This window comes from Phaenicophaeus curvirostris, chromosome 10, assembly GCF_032191515.1.
Source record: "Phaenicophaeus curvirostris isolate KB17595 chromosome 10, BPBGC_Pcur_1.0, whole genome shotgun sequence".
In the NCBI taxonomy this organism is placed as follows: Eukaryota; Metazoa; Chordata; class Aves; order Cuculiformes; family Cuculidae; genus Phaenicophaeus; species Phaenicophaeus curvirostris.
The window spans coordinates 12,276,515-12,303,233 of NC_091401.1; the positions used below are offsets into that span (position 1 = coordinate 12,276,515).

General features: G+C 43.0%; 1 protein-coding gene across 1 annotated transcript; it reads right to left on the minus strand.

The window, feature by feature from the left end:
• Positions 1-1,964: 1,964 nt before the first annotated feature.
• Positions 1,965-22,009, minus strand: LOC138724554 (guanylate cyclase soluble subunit beta-2-like). Its single transcript, XM_069864621.1, has 16 exons — positions 21,277-22,009; positions 20,567-20,732; positions 19,011-19,105; positions 18,667-18,827; positions 18,189-18,288; positions 16,293-16,513; positions 16,102-16,207; positions 13,774-13,877; positions 12,882-13,098; positions 8,618-8,938; positions 7,722-7,870; positions 5,359-5,505; positions 4,928-5,082; positions 3,474-3,688; positions 3,266-3,385; positions 1,965-2,524 (listed from the first exon to the last, which is right to left on the minus strand). The coding sequence occupies exons 1-16, from the start codon at positions 22,007-22,009 to the stop codon at positions 2,373-2,375; spliced, it is 3,162 nt and encodes a 1,053-aa protein (XP_069720722.1). The 3' UTR covers positions 1,965-2,372.
• Between the last annotated feature and the right edge of the window lie 4,710 nt (positions 22,010-26,719).

The following is a 26,719-nucleotide window of genomic DNA, read 5'->3' on the forward strand; positions in this document are numbered from 1 at the left end:
CCTTTCTTTAGGAAAGTCTTTTTAAAGCTATGGTCATAATAAAGAAGAGCAAAGCCATCAGTGCTGTACCAAGGGGAGGAATTACTAAGGATGAAAGTGAAATTTAGATGTTGTGTATCTGAGGGTAGCACACAGTCAAATGCTTAAAATGTTGATTGCCAAATTAACAATAATAATCCTTCGATGAATATTCAGCCCAGAGTAGGTCTCAGCCTCAACAAAATAACAAACAGTTCTGAGACAACAAAATCCTTATAAATAAATAAATGCATACATATGGTTGGACTCAATGATCTGAAGAGTCTTTTACAACTAAGCAATTCTATACATACATAACTAAATCGTGTCATTCATAAAACTGCACTCTTCCAGAATGGTGCTGCTCAGCTGTACCATGGAAAATGCTAATGTTAAAGGGTGCATCTACATCAGCATTTCAGTCAGTCAGGATTAACCTCCTGAGTGAATTTCCTAGCCAAACCCACTTACTGTACTTTGTTTCACACTTTAGAGTGGTCTCAAAGCACGTAAATGGATCTCTTCTGGATGAAATTGTCAGAGGATGTGTTTATAAGGTGCTCCAAAAGCTAACAGATATTCAGCGTGTGGGATCACCATAGCAAGCCCTCTGAAACATCTATAGTGTGGACAACAGCACTGGCAGTTTCGCTGTATACACTGGTCTGTGCTACCTGCTAACACAGACAGAGCTGCAGAGACCCCAGACAAGGGAGATAATGACTTAGAAGTTTAAAAAGGAAGTCTAACCAGGTGAAATTTCATCTTGTTATACTAAAGAGAGGAGGAGATGCCTTTCTGTCAGCAGTCTTCCCTCTGGTGTTTAAGGAGCCTCGCTCTTGCCACAGACACAGAGGTGAAAATGTAATGCTATAACAGAGACGTAACATTATCATATTCCCCAGCAAGTTCTTGCTCCATGCTCAAATGGCTCTCATCCTTGCATCTTCAGACAATGAATCCATGCTCAGAGATAATAAATCAGTGTGCAAGGTGCATCTCCCATCAAAATCACCCAGTACAAGCATATTCCACCTACTTTAGACTCCCATTATAGGAGTGAGAGAACAATTTAAAATGAACCGAGATGTCCACAACTTTTTTATCCATTGTAGTTTTGCTCCTACACTTTAAATCCCTGACAGCTGAATTTCAGTTTTTCTCTGCCATTTCTGATCAGGCATAATCCAGGAATATAGCAAGTAATTCAGCTGAGAAGTAATTCAGCTGAGAAGCCTGTGACACTAGGTAAGTGACGTTGATCTTTAGTGCTGCTATTTCCAGTGATGTTAACACCGCTATTTCCAGCACTGACAGGCTCTCTCTGCAGTCCCTGAAGCTTTATTTTGCTTTAGTTGGGATGAGAAAATGAGACATAAACTTGCAACTCATTTGAAGGTCTCAAAGAGTTCACAGGCCTTTAACAGTCCTTCAGTGCTGTGATGAATTCGATGCTACATAACTCTGCTATGTACATGTCCTTCCATGATCATCTAAGCACAGCATGGACAGCTGGTTCAAAGGTCACAGATGTTTTTCTTACTGTTGGGTAATATGAAGTATACAACATTTTCTCTTCAGGATGGAAAGAATACATGTTATACCAGATCTGTTCTGCACTTCTACAGCAGAACTTCTACTTGCCACAGAGAAGTATGTGCCCAGAGCAGTCGGGACTGCCCCATCCCTGGAGGTGTTCAAGGCCAGGTGGGATGGGGCTCTGAGCAGCCAGATCCAGTGGGAGGTGTCCCTGCCCATGGCAGGGGGTTGGAACTGGGTGGTCTTTTAAGTTTCCTTCCCACCCAAACCATTCTATGACTCTATGGTCATGCCTTTACCCAAAAAAAGACCTGTTAAAAGATTCAACTGTCATCACAGTCACAATGGAGATCAAAGTCTGCTAACGTTACACAGGGAAGTTGTTGTCTGTGCTGAAGTCAAGACAGATGGTCACTTCAGGGAATGTTTCTTTTATGGCAAGTGCTTATTCGAGTAGGAGTGTTTCTAGATGGATAAGTCACCTCTTTCTCAATTGCTGCATGAGATACTGAAAACTGATTTTTGCAGAGGGATATTTGAAGACATGGCAGAGGCTGAAAAATAAATATTCAAAGCATCTTGTGGTGGTTTCCTTTACCAGTGGGAGTATTATATGGCACATGTAGATTGGTTAAAAAAAAAATCCTCCGTTGTTTTCTTTTTGCTGAAAACTGTGATGAAATGTCTTTTTTCTTTTTCTTGGGTTTTTGGGTTTTTTTCTGGCAAAATCACTTGGTATACAAAATCAGTCCCACAACACCAAAATGCACTAAATCATAATAAAATTGCTGTGTTTAATGTAAAACATAAGAAGCTTAGAGTAAAGTGCAAAAATTAGAGCGAACATTTCTAATTTGTGGCTCTTCAGAAGCAGGTTTGACTCTTACCCGGTTTAGAGGACAAGGACCATCATCTGCATGCTTGTTGCCATGGAGACTCCCATCACTTTTGGAATCATAAGTTTTGCCTGAAAAGAAACACTCCGTTAGTGTGAGATTTAATGACCACACAGGTTTCTATTTGTCAGAACATCATATACTAAATTAACTACCATGTCTAAGCAGGTGGGAGGGAAGGGAGTAAAATATTTTCTAGTAATCCGCAACAACATATTTAGTCTGTATAAAACCACCAAATATGTAAATAGAATTACAAGACTTGCTGCATTAGATTAGATAAGACTGTTGTGGCACTGAATCTGTTATCTCTCTTGTGGTATCAGCTAGTCAAATGAGAATTAACTTTGGTCTCAGAACATGGGCATGGTAATAAATCCTTCTGCCTCTTGCAGGGGACTGTCTTGAGGACTGCCAGGCAACGTAGCCAGAGAGGTCTCTCTCTCACAGGCTTCAGTTGATAAGGGCTTCCCCATAATTACAAATAACAACAGCTTTTTTAGGAACAGTTGGGTCTGTCCCTTTGAAGAGCTGTCTAATACTTCTCTGTTGTGTTGGCACTGCCAGAAGGACTCTGGGATTTGACAGCTATGTCAGCTTCTTTCTCCCTAGTGCACAATTACACCTGGGATTGCTCTAAAGGTGAATTTGTTTGGTCCTAAACAGTGTGCAGAATGATTAGTTTCACTAACATGGATGTGTTGGCATGAATTTCTGGCCTGAGTAAAACAGTGGTTACTCAGAAAAGGAATATAATGAATCTGCAAGATTAAGCCTCAGTTACTCCCTCATTCTGCTGTCTAAATAACTACCTGTTAAATCTCGGATTTTGGCTTGATTCCTATTGAGGCTGCTTTGTGCATCTGTGGGACCATCACTATACTTCATTGCAATGGCTGGGGTCTGGTCCTTCTCTGGCTGAGTCTGAGTAACTGAAAGAAGAACAGAAAAGAGTGTTTAATTGATTGGTATTAATGTTCATGCATTCAAGGAGTGAAAGATATGTTGAGTTGACTCTACCTGGCTGATGACAACTTGGTATTGTTTCAGCCCTGCCTTCTTGAAAGGACTGGACAGATTCATGGCCAGAATCTGTGTCTTTCATTGGCCTTCCCATAATCTCATTCTCAGTTGCAGTTTTATTTCTAATGAGGAAGTATGTGTGCATTTTTCCTTTGCCTTTTACTTCTATTTCTCCTCTCTCAGTCATCTCAAAATTCTTGTATTTTAGGCATCTAAAGTATCAGAAGCAAAATGACACATGAAAATTCAGTATTAGCAAAACTGACTCCTGCATTTTAGAAGAGCTATTGTAATCCAGGCTGGCTATTCCCAATTGCTTTCTTCAGGTGTCCAAAAATGGCTCCCAAGAGGACTTGATTTTCACTAGGACTGACATGAGGCTGACCAGCCTATAGATCCCCAGCTTGTCCTCCTTGCTATTTTTCTACAAAGGTGTAACATCTGGCTTGCTTTCTGGCTTTCAGTTGCTACACTGCTGATCTTCATGACCTGCCAAAGATGACAGCCAGAAGCACTGTAATGCCATTACTCATCTCTCTCATTACATTTGGAGGCATCCCATCTGCTCCCACACACTTCCATAGACTGAGGTTTCTAAAAGTCCCCTGATCTAATCCTCTTCCAATACTGGCACTTCACCCACTCCTTGAACTCTAACTCTAAATGTAGAGACCTTGAAGACCTTATCAGTGAAGACTGAGACAAGAGAGGCCTTGAGTGACTCAGCCTTTATTCAGGGCACTGTCACTAAATCACCTGCCACAGCAGATGCATGTTTCCATTTATACTTTTCTGCTATCACAGCAGAAGCCTCTTTTACTGTCTTGAACCTTCCTCGTCCACTTCAATGTCAGCTGAGCTCTGGCTTTCCTAATATCGTTTCTATGCGACCAAACAGGTTTTTGTACTCCTCCTTCATAGCTTGTCTCCACTTCCAACTCTTGCATGCATATTTTATGCATACATAAAACTCTTGAAGAGTAGTGTTTAATTTTTAGTAACATGAGTTTTAGGAAAGTAAATTACTCACTGAATGAATATGATAGCGGTTTATGACATTAATCCTCAGTAAGTGAAAATAAAACTTTTGCCACAAATTGTGCTCCACCAGAGAGACTTTAAAGCTTTTGTTATGCGGGATGTCAAATTAAATGTTCTGACCATCTTTCAAGCATCTACATCACTTGGTACTTCCAAATAACCTACTACAATTCTCTTTTCCCTATTTTGCTCTCTTGAATCCAGACACGCAAGCCTCTGTCTCCATATACCAGCATACTTTTAACAATCAGAACAAATAAAACTCTTTGCAAGTAGTGATTTTTGTTTATAAGTAAACTGAGTATATCAATGACTAAAGACAGCATCACAGACATTGAAAGCTACAGCTGTCAAGGCAGTGCTTGTCAGCACGGATTCTAAGAGGCAAGGTTTCCATCCTAGTTACTCACTGATAGGCACTGGAGCTTAGATGAATCTTACTCGGGACACCATGACTCTCCATCCGGGAAGCTATATTCACCGTGTCTCCAAACAAGCAATAACGAGGCATCTTTTCTCCAACAACTCCAGCCAAGACAGGACCTGTATGGATCCCAACTCTAATCTTTACAAAGACATAAAACACCACCCAAAAATGTCATTTTTTATCTAACATCTTTCTTAATGTTATCCAGTCACCTAGAAGTTCATCCTAATGCAACACTGGACACTAGTAAAATATCAAACACAAATAGGGACAGACTCTGTGAAAAATGTGGGCCTTGCCCAAAGTCACAGAGGAGTCAGAATATGCTCTTTGATGTCCTACTGCAATACATTAACCAACAGCTCAACTCAAGAAGCAGACAGACATGCATGCATCTTGGAGTTAACAACTTACTTGGATAGGATTTCCAGAAACTGGGTTCTGTACTCCTTTAGCTGCTATAATCATCCCCAAGGCAAAGTTAGCAACTCGCTCAGCATGAGTGGGTACAGGCACAGGGACCCCGCCCACCACCATATAGGCATCTCCAATTGTTTCCACCTTTAATTGAGAGGGACAAGCATATGAGTATGCCATATATACCTTGCCCAGGTTAGTGCTTGGCTGTTTGTGGCTCTTCATACCTGCACTAAGTTCCCCTTTCTTCTAAAAATTGTTTCCAATCACCAAAAAGCTCTAGCATGTGTAACCTTCCTTGAGATAGGGATCCTTTCTTTGAACTCCACACAAAAATATTTAATGCATTCTGTCCCTACTTGCTTGACTCATTTTAGATATCAGTGTGAAATAAACTAAGGAGTAAGGGATGCTGTGAAAGTGTCAGATTTTTTGCCTTCCTCTAACCCAGGGTAGACCTATATGCAAAAATCTTTCCCTAGGCACAGCCTCCTGAGCCAGGAGGTTATCTGATAGTGGAGGCTATTAATTAGCTCTAATTCACAATCAATGTTAAAAGTGTATTCCTTTTTTCCAAAGAGACTTCTTCTTTAAGAAGTCACAGTAAGGCAATGAAGTCTGTTCACTGGTGTTTTTTATTAAGAGGGTTAATAAAAATATAAGGGGTTCACAGGAAATTAAGAACCCTCCAACCTCCAGGATGTCAGAGAATGCAGAGTCTGAACTGAGCAGTTTGGGAGCATCCTTCCTTACAACCAGCTGTTTTCCCACAGTGTGCTGCACCCTGTGAGACAAATGCTGAAGGGTTCATCCTCCTTCAGGCATCCAGGCTCTTTGAAGTGCATGATAAGGCACCTGGGAAATACTTTGGTGTTTGTCCCTGAACCAAAGACTTCACTAGGAATAGAATGGGCCTGTTTAAAACAGAACTTTCATAGGTTTAAAATTCACTGTAAAAGCTTATAAACTGCTCTTATGAGATGTCGTTGTTACATTTGCCATCAGTAAATAAAAGATTGAATGTCTTAAAAATGAGCACCATAATTCCGTCTTTGTTGTTCATTAACACAAAAACGTTAAATTGTTTAGTACATTAGTCTTGAAAAATCTGTTTCTGTACAAATGCCTTCTACCAGATAGACAAGCCCATGGTTATGCCAGTAATTTTCTGAAACAGATTAAAAACAACTGTAAAAAGCTACTAATGCAAATAGATAACATAATTATTTCTTGGCCATGGTAGGAGATTCAATTTAACAAGATTTATTCATAACTTCAGATGTTTATAAGCATGGGCCAAGATTCTTTGATTAATCTCGATATTTCATTTCCTTCCCAGTTCCCTGAAATAGTGATCTTGTCCTCCCTTTGTACCCTAGTAACTTCCTCCAATATCAATATGAGTTTTATACAGGCATCAAAGGGAGATTATAACAGTGACAGGTAATTTAAATCAGCAATGAGATGGGTGATTTAGATAGAATATGATGCTAATTTATCCTAAAATCTCTGGACCATACCCTGGATGCTTCAATTATTGAATACAGTTTCCTTGTAAAGGTAGAAAAGTTTCTGATTTCCCAGTACAATTTATTGCCGGATGAACTGCATGCCTTGCCTGAGCAAGGAATGAATGAGATTTGGATTTCACCCTTTACTATTTCTGCTTTCTTAAATATTTAATGTGCAAGGGACAGATAGAAACTTAGGACTTGCTCTTCAGCTCATCAAATCTGGGTAGCTGTGGAAATGTTAATAACACTATTATAACATTATATGTCAACCAGGTCTCTGATCCATTCATCACAGTTTGGAGAGCACATACATTTAAGATCTAATCAACACTCCTTGGGGTCAGCAGGAGCTCTACACCATCACCTAAGGTCTCCGTGAGGCAAACCAAAGTCTAGGTATTATCCGGGTATTATTGAGAATGCTATTTCCCAACAAAGGAGACACTTCATGTCATTGTGACCTAGTTACAACAGCTTGGAATAAAGGAACTAGGAACATTATTCCAGTTGGTCCATAAGCTAGGATATCTTGTCATGTTAGGGAGGCAGTTGAGAGAAAAGAGAAGAATGTATGAAAGAACAGCCATTCTGGTGTTAGCGTTGTGGAAAGACACTCTAGCCCACACTACACATCACATTCCTGTCTGAATATTTTAAATATATTTAATCACACCTCTGCCTGATTTTCAGTTTCTCTCTGTGACCACTACAAATATCTAATATTTTATGGTTTATCAAAAATCATGCTGGGGGGAAGAGGATTTAGTGCATTTTAAAAAACCCAAAACAACAACAATAAAATCTTTTTTTAGACTATTCCTACAGCCTTTATCAATCAGCACATACCTTGTACACATCATGCACCGTGGTCAGTCTGTCAAATAGCAGGTACATTGAATTTAACATGAGAACTATCTGAATCGGCTCACATTGAGCACAAATGTTGGTAAAGGTCACAACATCGCTGAACAATATAGTGCATTCCTTGAATTCTCCTGTGAGTAGAAAGACCAGCAGTAAGTACTTCTAATGGCTGGACAATCACAACATGTTTGAGACCTGTTTGCAGAGATTACTCTCTCATCATTCCTCCAGGACATATCATCTATCAGTTGTAATACTAATAATTGTGTGCTGATGAGAGAAAGAGATGTTGATATAAGAGTATATCAAATATAAGAATCATTTCACATTTCAAACAGTACAGACATCTGAATACATCCCTTTGTCCATTCATATTCAGGACATATGTGTGCTTACCAAAGGGAATTTCAGCTTATTCTTACTTGCTATCCTTAACAGCACCAGGAACGATGAGGATTCTAGGTTTATCTATAGCACAGAGGAACTAAGAGAAGTTTCTAGGAAGGACTAATTTCTTTATTCCTTTTGGTTTTGAGCTCTCATTTCCCTATATACCCACGTTAATATATAAATAAATAAATAAATAAATATAATCAGTTTACTGTTGGAATACTGAATTTTGTTCCCTGAATGTGCAGCTGCTACCACCACTTAACTCCTAAGGAACCATTTTAGCAAATAGCTTCCGAAGTTTTGTTTGAAGTAATAGTCTAATCTTAACTAGATTAAGAGTCTGTGGTCCTCCTCCCACCCATGAATGTCACCACATAGAGAATGTAGTCCATGATAGTGGCAATAGGGCTGTGCCAGCATCCCAGTCTCTCTATCACCATCTTGGTGCATGAACTGTACATCACAAATGCATCCTGTTTATTCACCTGCCTCAACTTGCTTCCCCTCTTTCAGTTGGTTGGCCACGTGCTGAGGAAGCATGGCGTAGAGCAGAGCTTCAGTCTTTTTCTTCTCTTCCTCCAGGTGCTTTGACAGTATCCGCAGTTCCTCCTTCTTTCTCTCCAGCTGGTTAGAGAGCTCCATCTCTGCCAGTCGTTGCTGATTAAGAAGAATCAAATCCCTGGTCACGTCATGAGGTGCAATGTCTGCAATATGCATCTGTCGCTCCTCCAATTCATGCAAAGTGCGAAGTAAAGGTGAGCAGAGATAGAGCATGCACTGCAGGGACTCCATCCAGATCATCTGGCCTGTTTGAAACAAGTATCAGTAAGAGTTTTCAGCAACTTGGACTTTCATATGATGCTTAGCATTACTGATGTTCATTTTAGTGGATGAGTTCTAAAGACAATGGCTTTTTGTAAGGTCTGGGGCATTGCAGGAATTGCTCTGTTTTCTGGAATTAGAGTTGGACTTGTTTGGAGGAGGTGCAAATTCAGGACCCAGAAAGCAGTGACTCCCTCACTGCATGTCCTAGGCAGAACCCAATCATGTTTCTGGTCTCTTTTCATGGGGAACCCTAGTGGTCACAACATCTCTTCTTTCCTCTTCTCTGCTATTAGTTCTTGAGCTGTTCCTGAAGCCAGGTAGTCAGCATCCTGCACAGGGGAACTGAAACTCACAATGACTGAGTGAAATGTTTAAAGTTTAATTTCACAGTAGGTAATATATGACCTCTGCAAAGTCAATGGAGCTTTCCTCCCTGGAAGCTGAAGCCTTCCAATCATTACAATCATCTAAATAAACAGGTACAAAAATGCCTGAAAAGTAGAAGGGGGTTTTGGTGGGGGATTAAATTTTTGTTTTCTTTTTCGAGATTTGGTTATGGGTTTGATTTTTTTATATTATTAAGATTCATTATCGACACTTCCACCCAGCTTAGTGTCGTCCGCAAACTTGCTAAGGGTGCACTCGATGCCTTCACCCAGGTCATTGATAAAGACATTGAACAGGGCTGGACCCAGCACTGAGCCCTGGGGAACCCCACTTGTCACTGGCCTCCAGCTGGATTTCACACCATTTACCACCACTCTCTGGGCCCGGCCATCCAACCAGTTTTCCACCCAGGAGAGTGTGCGCCTGTCCAGGCCAGAGGCTGACAGTTTCTCAAGCAGAATGCTGTGAGAAACTGTGTCAAAGGCTTTACTGAAGTCCAGGAAGACACATCCACAGCCTTTCCCTCATCCAGCAGCCGAGTCACTTTGTCATAGAAGGCGATCAGGTTAGTTTGGCAAGACCTGCCTTTTGTGAACCCATGTTGACTGGGCCTGATCACCAGGTCCAGGGAGGTTATTCTCCCTTTGTACTCGGCACTGGTGAGACCGCTCCTTGAATACTGTATTCAGTTCTGGGCCCTTCACCACAAGAAGGATGTTGAGGCTCTGGAGCGAGTCCAGAGAAGAGCAACAAAGCTGGTGAGGAGGCTGGAGAATGGGTCTTACAAGGAGTGGCTGAGAGAGCTGGGGTTGTTTAGCCTGGAGAAGAGAAGGCTGAGGGGAGACCTCATTGCTCTCTATAACTACCTGAAAGGACGTTGTAGAGAGGAGGGTGCTGGCCTCTTCTCCCAAGTGACAGGGGACAGGACAAGAGGGTATGGCCTCAAGCTCCGCCAGGGGAGGTTTAGGCTGGACATCAGGAAAAAATTCTTCACAGAAGGGGTGATTGGGAACTGGAACAGGCTGCCCAGGGAGGTGGTTGATTCACCTTCCCTGGAGGTGTTTAAGGCACGGGTGGACGAGGTGCTAAGGGGCATGGTTTAGTGATTGATAGGAATGGTTGGACTCGATGATCTGGTGGGTCTCTTCCAACCTGGTTATTCTATGATTCTATGATTCTATGATTTGCTTCATAAGTATCCTTGGTTTCTGAACAACAATCTAGGAATTCCTCTTTCTTTCTTTCTCTCTCTCTTTCTTTCTCTCTTTCTCTCTTTCTTTCTCTCTCACCTCACCTCCAGGGAAATTGGATGAACAGCTTGAAAACTAACAAGAGTGGAACATCAGAGATATCATGTGAACTAACCCTGACAGCATTAGAGGGAGTACAATTGTACCTGTGACTCCTTGAAGTTCCTTGTTTTGGTAACATCACTTTTTTTCAAGGTCCCCCTAAGCTCACATTTTTTCCTGAATCCCAGGAATAACATTTATGAAAGGAGAGAAGGAAAAATTAGGCCATATTATTTAGTTTGGAAAAGCAAAATTGAGGTCACAGAAGACTTAAATCAAATGTCATTATAGTTAATTAAAGAAAGCAGAGAATCATTCCATACTCATTCCTCTCAGTAAAAATAAAGCAAATAAAATATCTTTTTCGATAAACTAACTTTAACTGGTAAACTCTTATGCAACATTGGGGTGGGGTGAAGACAGAAATCAGAATCTGAAAATATGACTATAAAAAATAAAAGCACAGCCAACTAATCTATTTTTATCCACATTTGAAACCCAGCCAGTAGCAAATAATTCCCCTCAAAGGCATAAATTAAGAATGAATCACAAATTTGCATTTTAGGAATCAAAATGCGTGAAGGCACAGGGGGAGCTGTTTCTTGCCTCCAGCTGTAGCAATGCTATCAGGACTTGTTTGTAGGTGCCAAAGATGCAATCCAAGAGCCATGAACTGGCATTGCCTGTGCTGGGTGGCTGGTTCTTCAGTTTTGTTCCAATACAAAGCAGTAATTTTTTTGGCAACGAAAATTCGTAGCACTGGAAAGCTATTCTGTTTTGGGTGCACAGGCTGATGTGTAGAGCTATGGGGAGGTGAGACCTGGACGGTTACTTGTACACAGCTTGGTGCATCTCCCTGCTGAGCCTGGTGGATCCATGGGCAGAAACTGGCTCTGACGGCTGGCTGGCATTGTGTCCCTTCTGCATGTCCCCAGTGAAGTGGAAGGCCGTAACTGAGGGCTGGGGAGATTGAGGGCAACTGGAATTGAAACCGAACCTTCCTTCCTGTGGGCCTGCTGCTGAATGGGACAAGAGTTCTGCTGAGAAAGGAGATGGAAAAGCCCAAGGTGCTCAGTCTTTGCTGATAACCCCCCAATGAAAGGGGGGTTGGAACTAGATGATCTTTAAGGTCCCTTCCAACCCTAACTATTCTATGATTTTATGATAAGAATCACCCTTCAGGAATCTGAGGGCCCTGAGACCAGTGAGAAATTCAGGAGAGATGAAGACTGCCATCGGCACAGGAGGTTCAGGTAAGCAAACATTTAAACAAATTGGATATACAGAAGTCCACAAGAGCTGATGTGATGCATTCAGGAGTGCTGAGGGAGTTGGCCGGCATCATTGCAAGGCCACTCTCACTTAGTTTTGAAAGTCATGGACTAGGGGAGGTCCCTGAGGACTAGAAGAAAGTAAATGTCACTCCTACTTTCAGGAAGTAAAGGATGGAGGACCTGGGAAGGCTTGGAGCACCTGTCATGTAAGGAGAAGCTAAGAAATCTGGAAGCGTTCAGCCTGACAAGACAGGCTTCAGCGAGGGCTTATCAATATGTATAAATACCTGATAGGAGGAAGTAAAAAATATTTTTCTCGGTGGTATCCAATGAAAAGACAGGAGACCCTAATTGAAATGCACAAATTCCATTTAAACATAAGAAAACCCCTTTTTACTGTAAAGGAGGTTAAACACTGGGATGAGTCACCCAAGGAGGTTGTGGAGTCCCAATCTTTGAACATATTCAGAACTCAGCCAGACATGGTCTTGAGTAACCTGCTCTAGTTGAGCCTGCTTTGAGCAGGAATGGACTAAACAACCTCCAGAGCTCCCTTCCAAATTTAACTGGAGTTGAGTCAATTCTGTGACTCTGTGAATAACTGAGATCAGAAGTGGTTTAGAAAACAAATTAACCCTCCTTTAGCCTTGCCTTTGTTACTCAGGAAACCTGCAAAGATATGGGTTGTGCGGTATTAGAAAAACACTGTCTGTCTAAGCCTTTCAAATGGAAGTGCAAGTGTTATTTCTGACTGAAAGCCTTCAAAATCTGGTGAGGTAACAGCAGAATTTGTTTACAGGCATCTTAAAGTACTGTTTCTCAAAGTCGTCTAATTCTCTCCTCACTGCACAGAGACAAAGCCATTTATAGGACTTATGTGAAGCCAGGAGTCCTCAGAAGGACATTAGTTTAACTCCAGCATAATTCCTGATTTAATACGAACACTTATGCTATTGAAAACAGTGAAGTACCTCTCAGCTCTAGCATTGGACGTTGTTTCCATGACTCTGGCATCATCTCTCTTCTAGTCTGGAAAACAAATTGGCTGTTGATGAATTTCTGAATGCTAGAGATGGTGAAGGGTACTTCTGGGTGAATAATACTGAAATACTGATCCAAGCAGATGTCCATGGTCTGGAGGCCAGGTACGATCTTTTGAATGCTCACTCCAGCTTGCTTCACTTTGAGCTTAAAAAGAAAATATGGACAATGTGTTACAATCGATATCCTGTTTGGGTTCAGGCCAGGCTATAGTTGGTCACTGTTTATACGTCAGCAAAGTTTCTATCTTATTAGTGTATTACTGCAAAGGTCTGAATGAATGTCTTCTATAGCAAGACAAAGCTTCAGAAAGGAACGTTATTATGCAAATAATAACAGGTAGGAATAGACTCAGGAAGCATGTAGACTCTCCATTGCTAGCAAGGCTTTGCAAATGCATTTTGATAGATTAGTAGCTGGGAGGCAAAGGTGACTAGTAAGTACAAATCCAGTACTTGAAGTTTAAAGCATGGGTCATGTCTCTGGCACATCCAAGGACAGGAAGGTGGCCAGAAACCTCAGAAAATTCTGTTCTGCGTTTGGTAACAGATAGACTGCTACAATAAACCTTGCTGGCATATCCGCAGCTGTTTCAGTCATAGTAATAAAAAAAAATCCTAAGGAGATTCCCATCTTAAATGACATAGATCCAGTTGTTACAAGTGACTTCTGTAGCATGTCTCTGTACAGAGAACTTCTGTAAATGCTACAGTGTGAGTGCACTGTAAGCACAGCAGCAGTAATGTGTAGGACAGACAAACCAGAAGAAAATTCTTATACGGTTTATGCAAACTAAATGCCCTTACCATATGCTTGTCCTACCTGTTTGTCAAAAACCATGTGGAAAGGAAGTCCATTGCAAAATGTTTTTGTGTCAATCCAGAGGCTCTTGGGATAAACAGGATCAAATCCTCTCAGGAGCTTACCTGTGGCAAGATAAACATGCAGTTTTTAATCAGGTTGCACCTCATAAAAGCAGCCAGCATTACTTCTTTGCACTCAGTGAGACAGGATCCTGTATCATAATGAGTGAAGACAAAGTAAACAGTGCGTAGGCCCAAAAATGTGCATACATCTGTGCTAAATGCTCCACAATTTAATTCACAGCTGATTAGTAACTAATCCGAGTTGGCTGAAAGTTTAAAACTTCACACACAAAAAGCACAGAGCATTAGATGCATGAAATCATGTGGAAACAGTAAGAATAGGTGAACAACTGTAAATGTTCCTGCTTTATCAATTTCTAGATGTCATAGCAATATAACAAAGCTATCTCCAAGACTGCAATGATAAGATGAGGGATAACGTCTTAAGCTGAAAGAGGGAGATTTAGGTTAGATATTAAGAAGAAAATTCTTACTGTAAGGGCGGTGAGGCCCTGGCCCAGGTTGCCCAGGGAAGTTGTGGCTGCCCCATCCCTGGAGGTGTTCACGGCCAGGTTGGATGGGGCTTTGAGCAGCCTGATCCAGTGCCGGGTATCCCTGCCCATGGCAGGGGGTTGGAACTGAGTGGGCTTTAAGGCCCTTTCCAACTCAAACCATCTATGATTCTATGATCCCACAAAAAAATGTACACAGAAGTGGCTTTAATATACTTTGCCAGCTACTATGGAACATTTGTGGAGAAAACCACACATGATTTAGGTTTCAGTCTCCTATATAAAGAACTCCAGTCCACAGCACAGAGACCAAATAACTATTTTGTTTCTATTCTACTTACCCTGAGATATTGGCCAAATGGACACAAATCTAGAGCATGTTATGTTTTTTAGTGCACAGGTATTTTTATACCATGAACAAACTGGACAAAATAGTCTAAAGTCCTCATTTGACTGAAGAACCCAGAGCTTTTAATCATCACAGTATAAACTTACATTATCCAGTAACAAACAATAATCAAAAGAATGGTTATTTCAAGTGATCTCTTTCCACCAGAAGGTGGCTGTAACACTTACTGTAGTAAATTCTGCTTGATAACAAATGCTCAGGCCACTTAGGAGACTGGTAAAAAATGATTACAAATTTAGGACCCAACTTTTAGACCTCTTCCTGCTTCAATGGGGGTTTTTCATCTTTTACAGTCTGGGCCTTGATAGCTTGCATTTATTGTTAAAAGATTTTAATTTTTTGAGGAATAACAATTCTCTAAATTTTTTTTTTCAATATACATTGATTTCTTACTCTTGCAATACCAACTCTAGTAACGCATATGGCATTGCACTAGATGATATCAGACTCAATTTTTCATCCCTCCCAGAATCCAGACAGATTGGCAATACTGAGCTGGATTCTCATTCCTCTTCAGGAATCAAAAGATCCTAACTGCAAAAATCCCCTGTTTTATAAACATATAGAAACAGAGATTATAAATATATAAGATATATAGATATCATTTGTAGCATTTATAGGAGTGCCCTGTACAGTTTTATGTCTATATATAAAGATATATGTGCCAGGGGAGGTTTAGATTGGATATTAGGAAAAATTCCTTTACTGAAAGAGTGGTAAAGCACCGGTAGAGGCTGCCCAGGGCAGTGGTGGAGTCTCCACCCCTGGAGAGGTTCAAAAAATGTGTAGATGTAGTGCTTCAGGACATGGTTTAGTAGGCATGGTGGTGTTGTGTGGATGGTGGGCCTTGATGATCTTAGAGGTCTTTTCCAACCTCAACAATTATATGATATAAACAGATGAGTAGTATTTTCGGTAGTAGAGGGTGTAATTTGGCTTTCAGAATTTACTATAATTGATAACTTTGGAAAGGAGAAGCAGCTACCAAGTTCAAAAACCTCACTCTTCTAAATTCATCATCTTGGACCACGTGACACGAGAACAAGTATGAAATGTACCACACAAAGACTTTTTACAGAAGAATACTTTTCAGAAGAAAACCTTGTTTAAGAGACAGAAGTGACAGGTCATATTCCATTTAAGTAGCTGTCGTTACTAAGCATGCTTATTATCTGCAATTTGTCTCTGATTACCAATGTCTAAACAAAAGAAACGTGATTCACCAGAAACATTTAGAAAAGCTGCAGAGGCAATGAATGGTAACTTCCAAATGGATGGGTAGGGGGAGATAGGGAAGCTGACTGAATTTCTTACAGAAGAGACTCAGAATGATGAGAAGCTCTCTCTAAATGATCTCTCTCACCTTTTCCTAATGTGATTATTCCTCTTATTGTTTTCCAGTGACTTTTCCTGACAGGGCAAACTGTGCTTCCTCTGTCTCTAATTGCATTCTTGGCTTTTTCAAGCTCCTGTTGAAAAAATAATCAAAAGGGAAAGTCAAAGGTGTTTTTATTTTAATCATATTTTATATGTTGATAATAAATATTAAAATACCTCTTTCTTCAGTTGGCTATCAAGTTGTTTTTCAGAGTCAGCAATATATTGAGGTAAGGAAGAAAATTTACTTCTCTCCTTGTATGAAAATACCGGGTTTTGAGTGACAAGAAAAACAATATGTTCTTTTTTACCAGTTCTTTCTTCTTCCTCTGTTTGATTAACTATTTCCATTGAAATCTCAATGTTAAAAAAATCCAGGGCTGCTGCACCAATGATTCCTGAAGGGGAAAGAAAAGACAAAGTATTGCCAAAACCAAACCCTTTCCAATTTTTCCTTAAAAGGAAAGGGCCTACAGTGGAATTCACTGTTTCAGAAATCACATTTCCAAAGGACTCTGCAAGAAGAAAACCTATTACCTATGTAGTTCCTAGTAACATTGCAACAATAAGAATAGGTGCACAGTAGATAAGCTTTAATGTTACTGTTTCTTTTGTCTTGCCTGATGATAAATGCTTATTTTCACTAGAAAAACCTCAGCAGGGTATTTAAAGAGTGTGCCCAAACAATCTTCCATAGTGATAATATGAATAAACACTGACCCAAAACATGCACAGGCTCTAAGGAGATTCTGCTATAATAATCTACTTCAATCATTGTAGCATATTTGCTTTTGAAAGGAAGGGAATATCTTTCATGAAGATGCACAATCTGTCGTCTCTTTTCTGCTTAACTACTAGGGAAAATGCTGGACAATGACATGAAAATCTCTGTCTGAAATTCCAAATAGTTCTGTGCTTCAATAAGAATAGGAAATGAGTTTTGACAAAGGGATAAGTTTTGATAAACTTCTAAATGAAAGAAAGGAATGTGATCTTCTCTTACAGATTTACAGATTTTCAACCCTTGCGCAAGTACAACTGTGAAAATTCCTATAAATGCTAGGAAGATTGTTTTAAGCAGAGTTCAGTAGTAATTTTAGAGTTTGTATGTACTGCAGGAGGATTTATTACAGGATAGAAGCATGTCTTCAAATCAACTATAATTTGTACTTCACTGTAATTTAAGCAGCTTAAGTTACCAAGAACTAATCAACAGGTAGATACAATACGCACTATAAGCTTTAATTTTCCTCCCAGGAAAGGAATTCTACAGGAATTCTAGAGGAGGAACAGACACTTACAGCCTGAGCTGTCATACTATAAATCTTGATGAAGCCACTGAGAGCTAGGAGTGATCAGGCAGTCAGGGAAATATGGAGGTCAGGTGTCTGGTGACTAAACTCTACCAGGCTTCAATTGCATGGCCAGTCCTCATTTGGTAAAAGATTCTGAAACTGGAGCAAAGTGCCCCCCTGCTCTCATGAGACCACACCAGGAGCCCTGAATTCAGTTCTGGAGTCTTCAGCACTGGAAGGACATGGATCTCTCAGAGCGAGTCCAGACGAGGCCGTGAAAATGATCAGAGGGCTGGTGCACCTTCAACACAAGGGCAGGCTGAGAGAGTTGGGCTTGTTCAGCCTGGAGAAGACAAGGCTGCAGGGAGACCTTAGAGCCATCTTCCAGTACTGAAAGGGGCTACAGGGAGGGGCTCTTTATCAGGGAGTGCAGGGACAGGACAAGGGGGAATAGTTTTAAGCTGAAAGAGGGGAGATTGAGATAAGATCATAGGAAGAAATGTTTTCCTGTGAGGGTGGGGAGGCACTGTCACAGGTTGCACAGGGAAGTCATGGATGCCTCACCCCTGGAGGTGTTCAAGGCCAGGTTGGATGAGGCTTTGAGCAACCTGATTCAGTGGGAGATGTCCCTGCCCATGGCACGGGGTTGGAACTGGATGATCTTTAAGGTCGCTTCTACCCCAAACCATTATATAATTCTATCATATCTGCAAATGTATGATTACCCTGTACACATATTGCATTACCTGCTGATCTGCACTGCATACTATCTGATTACCTGGCACAATATGGCACAGACCTCTTCTATCCGAATAGTAATGTAAATGCATCGATCCATCTTCATTCTTTTCTACTCTAAAAGATGGAGCATTCATCTCCTGTGGAAAAACAAACCAAACCAAGACTTCATTACCTGTTGCTGGTGAATTCCACTTTTAGAAAAGCATCCTATATCTTAATAAAATAAGCAGTAATCAGAATAAGATGAAATATAGAATATTAAGTATGCTTATCTGTGAAGGAGAATGTACTATGCATTAGAGCCAATGTACTAAATAATAGCTAATGTTGAAGATTACTCAGGAAATGCTATTTTTAAAAACTGTCCAAACATTTTGAAGCGATTTGTTTCAGAACATCGAAGAACCTGTTACAGCCGTCTTTTTCCTTCATTCATTCACACTTGTGAGACACACTTCCTTGTGTTGCTGGCAGAGTCCACCCACACTTGCTCCATAAATACTACTCAAACTTGCCTGATAAGAAAGGGACAGGTAACTGTGCAATGCATCCAGGTTCTCTATGAACTCATAGAGATTTCCACCCAGAGTCCTCAGCATGTGGTCATAGCCTGAGCGTTTACAGAATTCAAAGAAATACTCTCCAAACTCTCTCAGTACCCTGTCAGCCGGAACACCTGGCAAAATAAAGATACCTTAATGAGTATGAAAAGCTTGGAAGTTCTTGCAATGCTGTCAGGAGAATTAAAAGTGAATGTAGAAAATTTGCAAGACAGGGAGGGCATTTCAAAGAGCACAGGAGACTAAAACTTGGACTGCAGCCTCAGGAGGGTTCATTTTCAAGGTGCAGGGACACATACCTAATATTTTGCAGGCTTTGTCAACGAGCTGCATCGTGATCTCATCTTTGTACACCTCAAAAGTCAAGAAAGAATCCTGGACCCCAGCCTGGAGTCTACAACAAAGAAGACAATATTCTTGCCCAGCAGCATTGTGAGTATAATGTGCTTGGGTAACCCAACTGACACTCATTAACCAGTGTTAACCCACTCCTTCAACTCCTAAAGGTATTATATTGGAACAAAATACTTTGCCTGATGGTTAACTGTTGCTTTAACACAGCTGAATGGTGATGTCAACCTCCCCATTTCTGCTATTTCACGTTACAATGTTATGATAAACTCCTGCAAGGATTAAGGCATCGTACTGTGCAGGGCTAGAACGACTGAAGGCTTAATTTGTCTTCTATTCTACTGCCTTGTTGTTCAATGTGGCCACAATTTCAAGCTCTGGGGTCTTCATGGACCTGACCAAATGCTTGTTGATTTTTATACGGGCTTCAATGCCTGCAAATGCATCATGGAGTCATAGAATGGTTTGGGTTGGAAGGGACCTAAAGACCATCCAGTTCCAACACCCCCTTCACGGGCAGGGACACCTCCCAAGGCTGCTCAAGGCCTCATCCAATCTGACCTTGAACACCTCTAGGGATGGGACGGCCATAGTTTCCCCGGGCAACCTGGACCAGGGCCTCACCACCCTCATTATGAATAATTTCTTCCTAATGTCTAATCTAAATGCTCCCCCTTCCAATTTAAAGCATTCCTCCTCATCCTATCACTACGTGCCCTTGTAAAAAGTCCTTTCCCAGCTTTCCTGTAGCCCCTTTCAGTACTGGAAGCTGCTCTAAGATGTCCCCGGTGCCTTGTCTTCTCCAGGCTGAACAACCCCAGCTCTCATAGCAGAGGTGCTCCAGCCCTCTGATCATCTCCATGACCTCCTCTAGATCCATTTCAACAGTTCCATATCCTCCTTATGCTGGGGATTCCAAAAAGGAACACTGTTCTCCTGGAGAGGTCTGTAGAGGGGGAGAATCACCTCCCTGGACAGATGTATCATTTATATTAAGTATAAATCTAAGTATACATCTAAGTAGCATTTATACATGTATGCATCCTTAATGGTATCCATCTAAGTGTCATTTATTTATATACCTTGATATCTTGGGAAATACCATATAGCTCATAAAGTAAAGACAAAACTGGAGAAGATGATATATTTAGCTGCCTTTCTGAAAGTACTGAGATTAAACTGATTCCATATCAAGGATGACATCTTTTCAGTGTAATTACTTTTTGATATAGTCACAGTAAGCCAGCGAGTCTATTGCATGCTAGTCTGTAAATCTAAATGTCATCCTTAATTATCTGGTACAACAAATTAATTGGGACAAATGAGTATCAGAGTATGAAGTGTTTCAAGGTAAGAAAGTCTTGCTTTTGCCCTGCTAGTTATTTCTAATAATTACTTGAGATACACATCAGCTGCCATTTGAACAGTGAGAATTTTGTAGCCTCTGCTGCCACATTCCTAAGCATTTTCTTCCAATACATTACATTTATTTGGAACACTTTACCTTAAGTTTTCCCATGTTTCTTCACCATACTTTTCAACCACCAAAGACTTCAGGCATGTATTTATAAATCCATACTGGAAAAGCAAATATATGAACATGGAAAAGACATACTGATTCATCAAATGCAGGCCACATGTCACCTTCTTATATTTAAAGATTCCACTGCCTATTTTATATTGCAAACAGGAAAGTAATAATGTGTGATTGCCATGAGTGTATCTTTTATCTCAGCATTTCACAAGCATTGAGTGAAACAGAGCAAATGCATTCAATCCTATTTTGCAGACAAGAACCCGGAGACATCAGGTCAGGGATCCGTTATGCCATGCCTGCAGCCCAGAGCGCGTTCCCTACAGCAGCAGGAGCAGCAGCCATGCACGGCAGCAGCATCAGAAAGTAAGTTGGGCTTTGCCATCACTGTCATTTTGAGCGTTAGCACTGACAAATCGTATACTGGAGATGAGGGAAAAAAGCATGAAAAGAATAACCAGAATTAGTGCTATCCCAGCAGCAACAGCCTGAGGATGGAGTGGTCCAAATCCCCCAAAACAATGCAGGTTAGCAGTGAGCACCCAGCCCCTGGCACGGCAGGTGAGGGGCTCGCAGCCAGCTGGGAGCTCGGGCTGGGGGTGAACGTCAGGAGCTGGATGTCCTCAACAGGAGATGGCTGTATGTCCCTGACAGGATCCGGCTGGCTGTCCCCAACAGACAGGAGCTCTCTGTCTGTCTGTCACTGACTGGAGCTCGCTGGCTGTCCTTGACAGTAGATGTCTGTCTGTCCCCAACAGGACTGTCTGCCTGTCTGTGATGGGAACTGTCTGTCTGTGATAGCAGCTGTCTGTCCCTGACAAGAGACCGTCTGTCCCCGACAACAGTCCACCTGTCCACGACAGGAGCTGGTTGTCTTTCCCTCTGTGACAGGAGCTGTCTGTCTCTCCACGACAGGAGCTGTCTGTCTGTCTGTCTGTCCCCGACAAGAGCTCTCTGTCTGTCTGTCTGTCCCGACAGGAGCTGTCTGTCTGTCTGTCCGGACAGGAGCTGTCTGTCTGTCCCGATGGGAGCTATCTGTCTGTCTGTCCGGACAGGAACTGTCTGTCTGCCCGGACAGGAACTGTCTGTCTGTCTGTCTGGACAGGAGCTGTCCGTCTGTCTCGACAGGAGCTGTCTGCCTGTCCCGACAGGAGCTGTCTGTCTGTCTGTCCGCACAGGAGCTATCTGTGTGCCCCGCGCTCCCCCCGGGGCTGCAGCAGTGTCCGAGCCCCCTGCCCGGCGCTGCGGGTCCCCAGCACGGAATCCAGGGAGCCCCCTCCTGCCCCCACCCCTCCAAACCCCCAGCTGCCGCTCCGCATCCCGCACACCCACCGCTCTCCATCCCGCTGTCCCCCCGCCGCTCCTGCCCTGTCCCTTGCCCTCGCCCCCGTTGCCCCCAACTCCCCATCCCATCGTTCCCCATCCCATTGCCCCCCGCTCCCCATCCCTTCCCCTCCTCCTTTCCCCTCATCCCTTTTCCCTCCCTCCCCATCCCTTCCCCCGTCTCCATCCTTTCTCCCGCTCCCCATCCCTTTGCCCCCCACTCCCCATCTCTTCCCCATCTCCCCATCCCTTCCCCTCCCCTCATTGCTTTCCCCCCCATCCCTTCCCTTCCATCCCTTCCCCCCGCTCCCCGTCCCTTTGCCTCCCGCTCCCCAACCCTTTCTCCCCCACTCCCCATCCCATTCCCCCTCTGTTCCCCATCCCATCATCAGGCTCCCCACCCCTTCCCCCCATTCCTTTCCCCCTCATCCTTTTTTCTCTCCCTCCCCACCCCTTCCTCACCGCTCCCCATACCTTTGCCCCCAACTCTCCATCTCTTCCCCTCTCCCCATCCTTTCTCCCCCATCCCTTTCCCCACCGCTCCCCATCCCATTCCCCCGCTCTCCACCCCTCTCCCCTTGCTCCCATCCCCTCGCTCCCCATCCCTTTGTCCCCCCGCTCCCCATCTCTTTCCTCTCCATCCATTCCCCCCCGGTTCCCCATCCCACCCCACTCTCCCCCCGCTCCCCGCCCCGCTCACCATCCCGCCGCCCCGCCCCGCCCCGCTCACGCTGCCCGAGCAGCCCCGGGGTCCGTGCCCGGCTCCGGCCCGGCGCAGCCCGGTCCCGGTCTCTCCCGAGGTGCTGGGGGTGGGGGTGTCTCGTTCCTGCTCTCAGACCGGGAACGGCGGCACCGATGGCCGCCGCGCTTCCCCGAGGGCGGCGGGTTCTCAGGGAGAAGCGGCGTCTGCGGTGGCCGCTGCGGATCCCTGTGGCTGCCGTAGGCCCGAGGAGCAGCAGAAGATGGAGCTGCTGGAGCGCGACTGGCTTTAAATCGGAAGAGGGAAGATTTAGATCAGACAAAAACGATCAGAAGGCTGGAGCGTCTCTGCTATGGGGACAGGCTGAGAGTTGGGCGTGTTCAGCCTGGAGAGGAGAAAGCCCTGGGGAGACCTTAGAGCAGTTTCCAGTGGTTGAAGGGGACTGCAGGAAAGCTGGGGAGGGGCTTTTCACAAGGGTGTGGAGCAACAGGTTGAGGGGAAATGGTTTTAAGCTGAAAGAGGGGAGATTGAGATGTTGGAAGAAATGTTTTCCTGTGAGGGTGGGGAGGCACTGAACTCATGGATGCCCCCTCCATATAGGTGATCAAGGCCAGGTTGGATGAGGCTTTGAGCAACCTGATCCAGTGGGAGGTGTCCCTGCCCATGGCAAGGGGTTGGAACTGGATGAGAGAGTTCGGGTTGTTCAGCCTGGAGAAGAGAAGGCTCCAAGGAGACCTGAGAACGACTTTCCAGTACCTGAAAGGGGCCTAAAAGAAATCTGTGGAGGGACTTTTTACAAAGGTTTGTAGTGATAGGATTAGGGACAATGGGTATAAACTGGAGGGGGCAGATTTAGGCTAGACATAAGGAGGAATTTCTTCACAATGAGACCAGTGAGGCACTGGCAGATTGTCCAGGGAAGTCGTGGCTGCCCCCTCCCTGGAGGTGTTCGAGGCCAGGTTGGATGGGCCTTGGGCAGCCTGATCCAGTGGGAGGTGTCCCTGCCCATTGCAGGGGGGTTGGAACTAGATGATCTTTAAGGTCCCTTCCAACCCAAACCATTCTGTGATTCTATGATCAGAGCACTTCTGTCAGTGCTGTGCTGTCAATGACCTCCTGTTGTCTCCCCTCACCGCTTCCATCCCACAGATGTTAGTGACTCTCTTGAGACCTCACTGATCCATAACCTGGGTTGGTTTGTTTGTTTTTCCTCAAAAGCTGTTTTAACAGGTTGGAGACTGGATTTGGAGAGGAGAAAATATGAAAGCCCACACATCCCTCTTATTCCCACAGCTGTGCTGGAGAGGACTAGCTTAGCACAGAAACATGCATGCAAACCTCTCTGTATTTCCTGGACAACATTGAATATTTATTTAAACATACACCTCTTGGAGCTAACCTTCACCTGTGCAGCAGATGACCAATCTTTTGGTTTACTGACCCTCGTGTAGTTGTAAGGAGCACACGTGCCCACTGCTGAGCAGGAGGTAGTGCCAAACCCACAGCTCCACAGCCCCCAGCTCTGCATAGAACCGTTAAGGTTGGAAGAGTCCTCTCAGATCATCCGGTCCAACCATCAGCCCAACACCACCGTGCCTGCTAAACCATGTCCCAAAGTGGCACATCTACTCACTTCTTGAGCAGCTCCAAGGATGGAGACTCCATCCGTTTCCTAGGAAGCCTCTTGCAATGCTTGACCTGATGACTCACTTGATCCCATCCTGCTGCCGCTGCTCCACAGCCCCCAGTCCCACCTCCGTGAGCCCCACCATCCCGCAGCACACAAACCCATCACCAGCCCCACAGCCTGCCTGGCAGCCCTGGTGGGGGAGGCTCTCCCTGCTCTCGCCCTGCTATTAGCGCTGGAGCCGCTCTCTTTGCAGACACACAGCTCTCCCCCAGAAGGGTGCAGATCCCCTCATTTTAGTTGCTTTGAAAATGGCTTGTAAGTAGCAGAGCTGGGCTCACTGCTTCATCGCAGCCTGCCAAGTAACCAAAAAGAATTGGATCAAGGACTGTCAGTAAAATCGATACCAGTGTAACCCACTATGGAATTACTGATTTTGTCACACACAAATTTTACCCTTATAACTCTGCTGTTAATATGGATACAAATAATTTGACATTAGAAATGACAAATCAGGAAGATAAAGCCAAAAGAAATGGAAGAGGAATGAACACCACATCATCTAAGAATTTTATGGGTTTCCTTATTGCCTTCAGTTTATAAATTCATTTCTATTACACGTAAATAAAAATAATTTTAAAGGTATATAAAACCTGAATCACTGAAGATAATTGCAAATAAAATAAGTACTTTGATATATTTCCTTTTCCTGATTGTATGCATGACAGCTAAATAAGCAATCTAATGATTTTTGGTTACAAAGGTAAGCATCTATCAAAAAAGTTTGGAGATGCAATTCAGATAAGCTATCCAAAATTCAAATTAATACCTGTATACAGAACCTGCATTGCACAAGGTAATTCATGCTGGAATTGAATTTATTATTAGTGCATGAGCCCTTCCCTGTTTAGCGAATTGATCCTGCTTCTTTTTTTTTCAGGTCTGTTTGTCATGATGAGAGAAAATTGGATCAGGAATATTACAGTTAGGATTGTTTGCAAGTAGGTCATTGGGCTGCTCCCCTGTTGCAGTCCATGGCCCGCGATGTGCCCTTGGCCACATTTGTCATCTCTAGCTGGATAACAGAAGCCTTCCAGGTAAGAGAACAGAAAGCAAAAGAGAAAAATCTATAATAAGCTTCTAGTGTGACTCTGTTTAACATTTCTTTATTCCTTTGGCACAATGTAAGTAGTGCTTCCTAGAATTCTGCAGACCAGCAGCTGTTTCTATGTATAACTACCAGTCTCTAATCAAAGACAGAGCACCCAGCATGTGTGTTCAGTGCCAGTGTTAGGCTGAAGATGGCCAAGCAGTGATCAAGTGTACGTGTTCATTTTGAATTTCTAAAAGCACTGTGGCTGGAAGAGAAGACAGCAACTTAAGGGCTGTGCTGCTAACTCTATACAATTCTGCATCCATGATAGGAATGGTTGGACTCGATGATCCGGTGGGTCTCTTCCAACCTGGTTATGCTATGATTCTAGTCTATGATTCTATCCTTCTTCTGCCTTTGTGTGAAAGCATCCATCAATTTGGAAGGAGGGTGCTGTGCCTTTGCCAACAAGATGCTCATCCATACCTGACAAAAATAATTATATCAAGAGCCAGTTTCCTCTGGCCTTGTGTTGTGCTCGTACCAACCTAGTAATAAACAGCATTCTTGGGCTCTAGGTAGTGCAGCAAAACAAATGGGCTCTCTGCAAGAACTCTATACCCTGTTTTTCAATTACATGAAAAATGAAAATATATGATAGAGCAATTTATAACTTTTACAGCCTTGGGAAATGTAGTCATATATTTTCTTTGTCTATGCAAGGATGTCCTTTTAACTTCTCTTTCTGCTGTGTGATTATTAGAAACAACAAAAAGCCATATGTTAGTTGTGATGGTGGAGGGGCTGCTCCCATAGCCATCCGAGCAGATCACATTCTAAACATTGCAATCTGGAGCCCAAAATACTACAGCAGTAACAGAATCCTTTTTCCAAGTGGATGCCAGCACTCTCTCCTACCAAAGACCCCTAAAGCACAGTCCTTTTTAGCATACTTGCTTCAAATGCAGCCTTACATCCATTGTTCAGGTACCATGTGTTCCCATTTGTCTTGAATTAGCCTGCACAGTGACTTTTTAGTGACTCCAAGAGAAAAATAATCTGTCTTTCTACCAATGCGAACAAAAAAGGAAGTCTGTATTGGTAGGCTTCCAGTTCTACCAAACCATGAGGACAGCTGATGTAGAGTCTACATTAGCAATAAAAATAAACACAGAAGATGTGCTGCCCTGCATAGTTCGGATGGCTCCAAGTTTTGAAACATGTATTTTAAACCTCCAACAATTATATTTGAATTCTTATTAAAGACCCTAGGCAAAATTTAGATGTCACTAATGTAGGCTAACTGAACAACAGTGAAATTGTACCAGTGCAGGCTTTACACACAAGAAAACTTTCAAAGCCCCAACTCCTCCGGTTTCC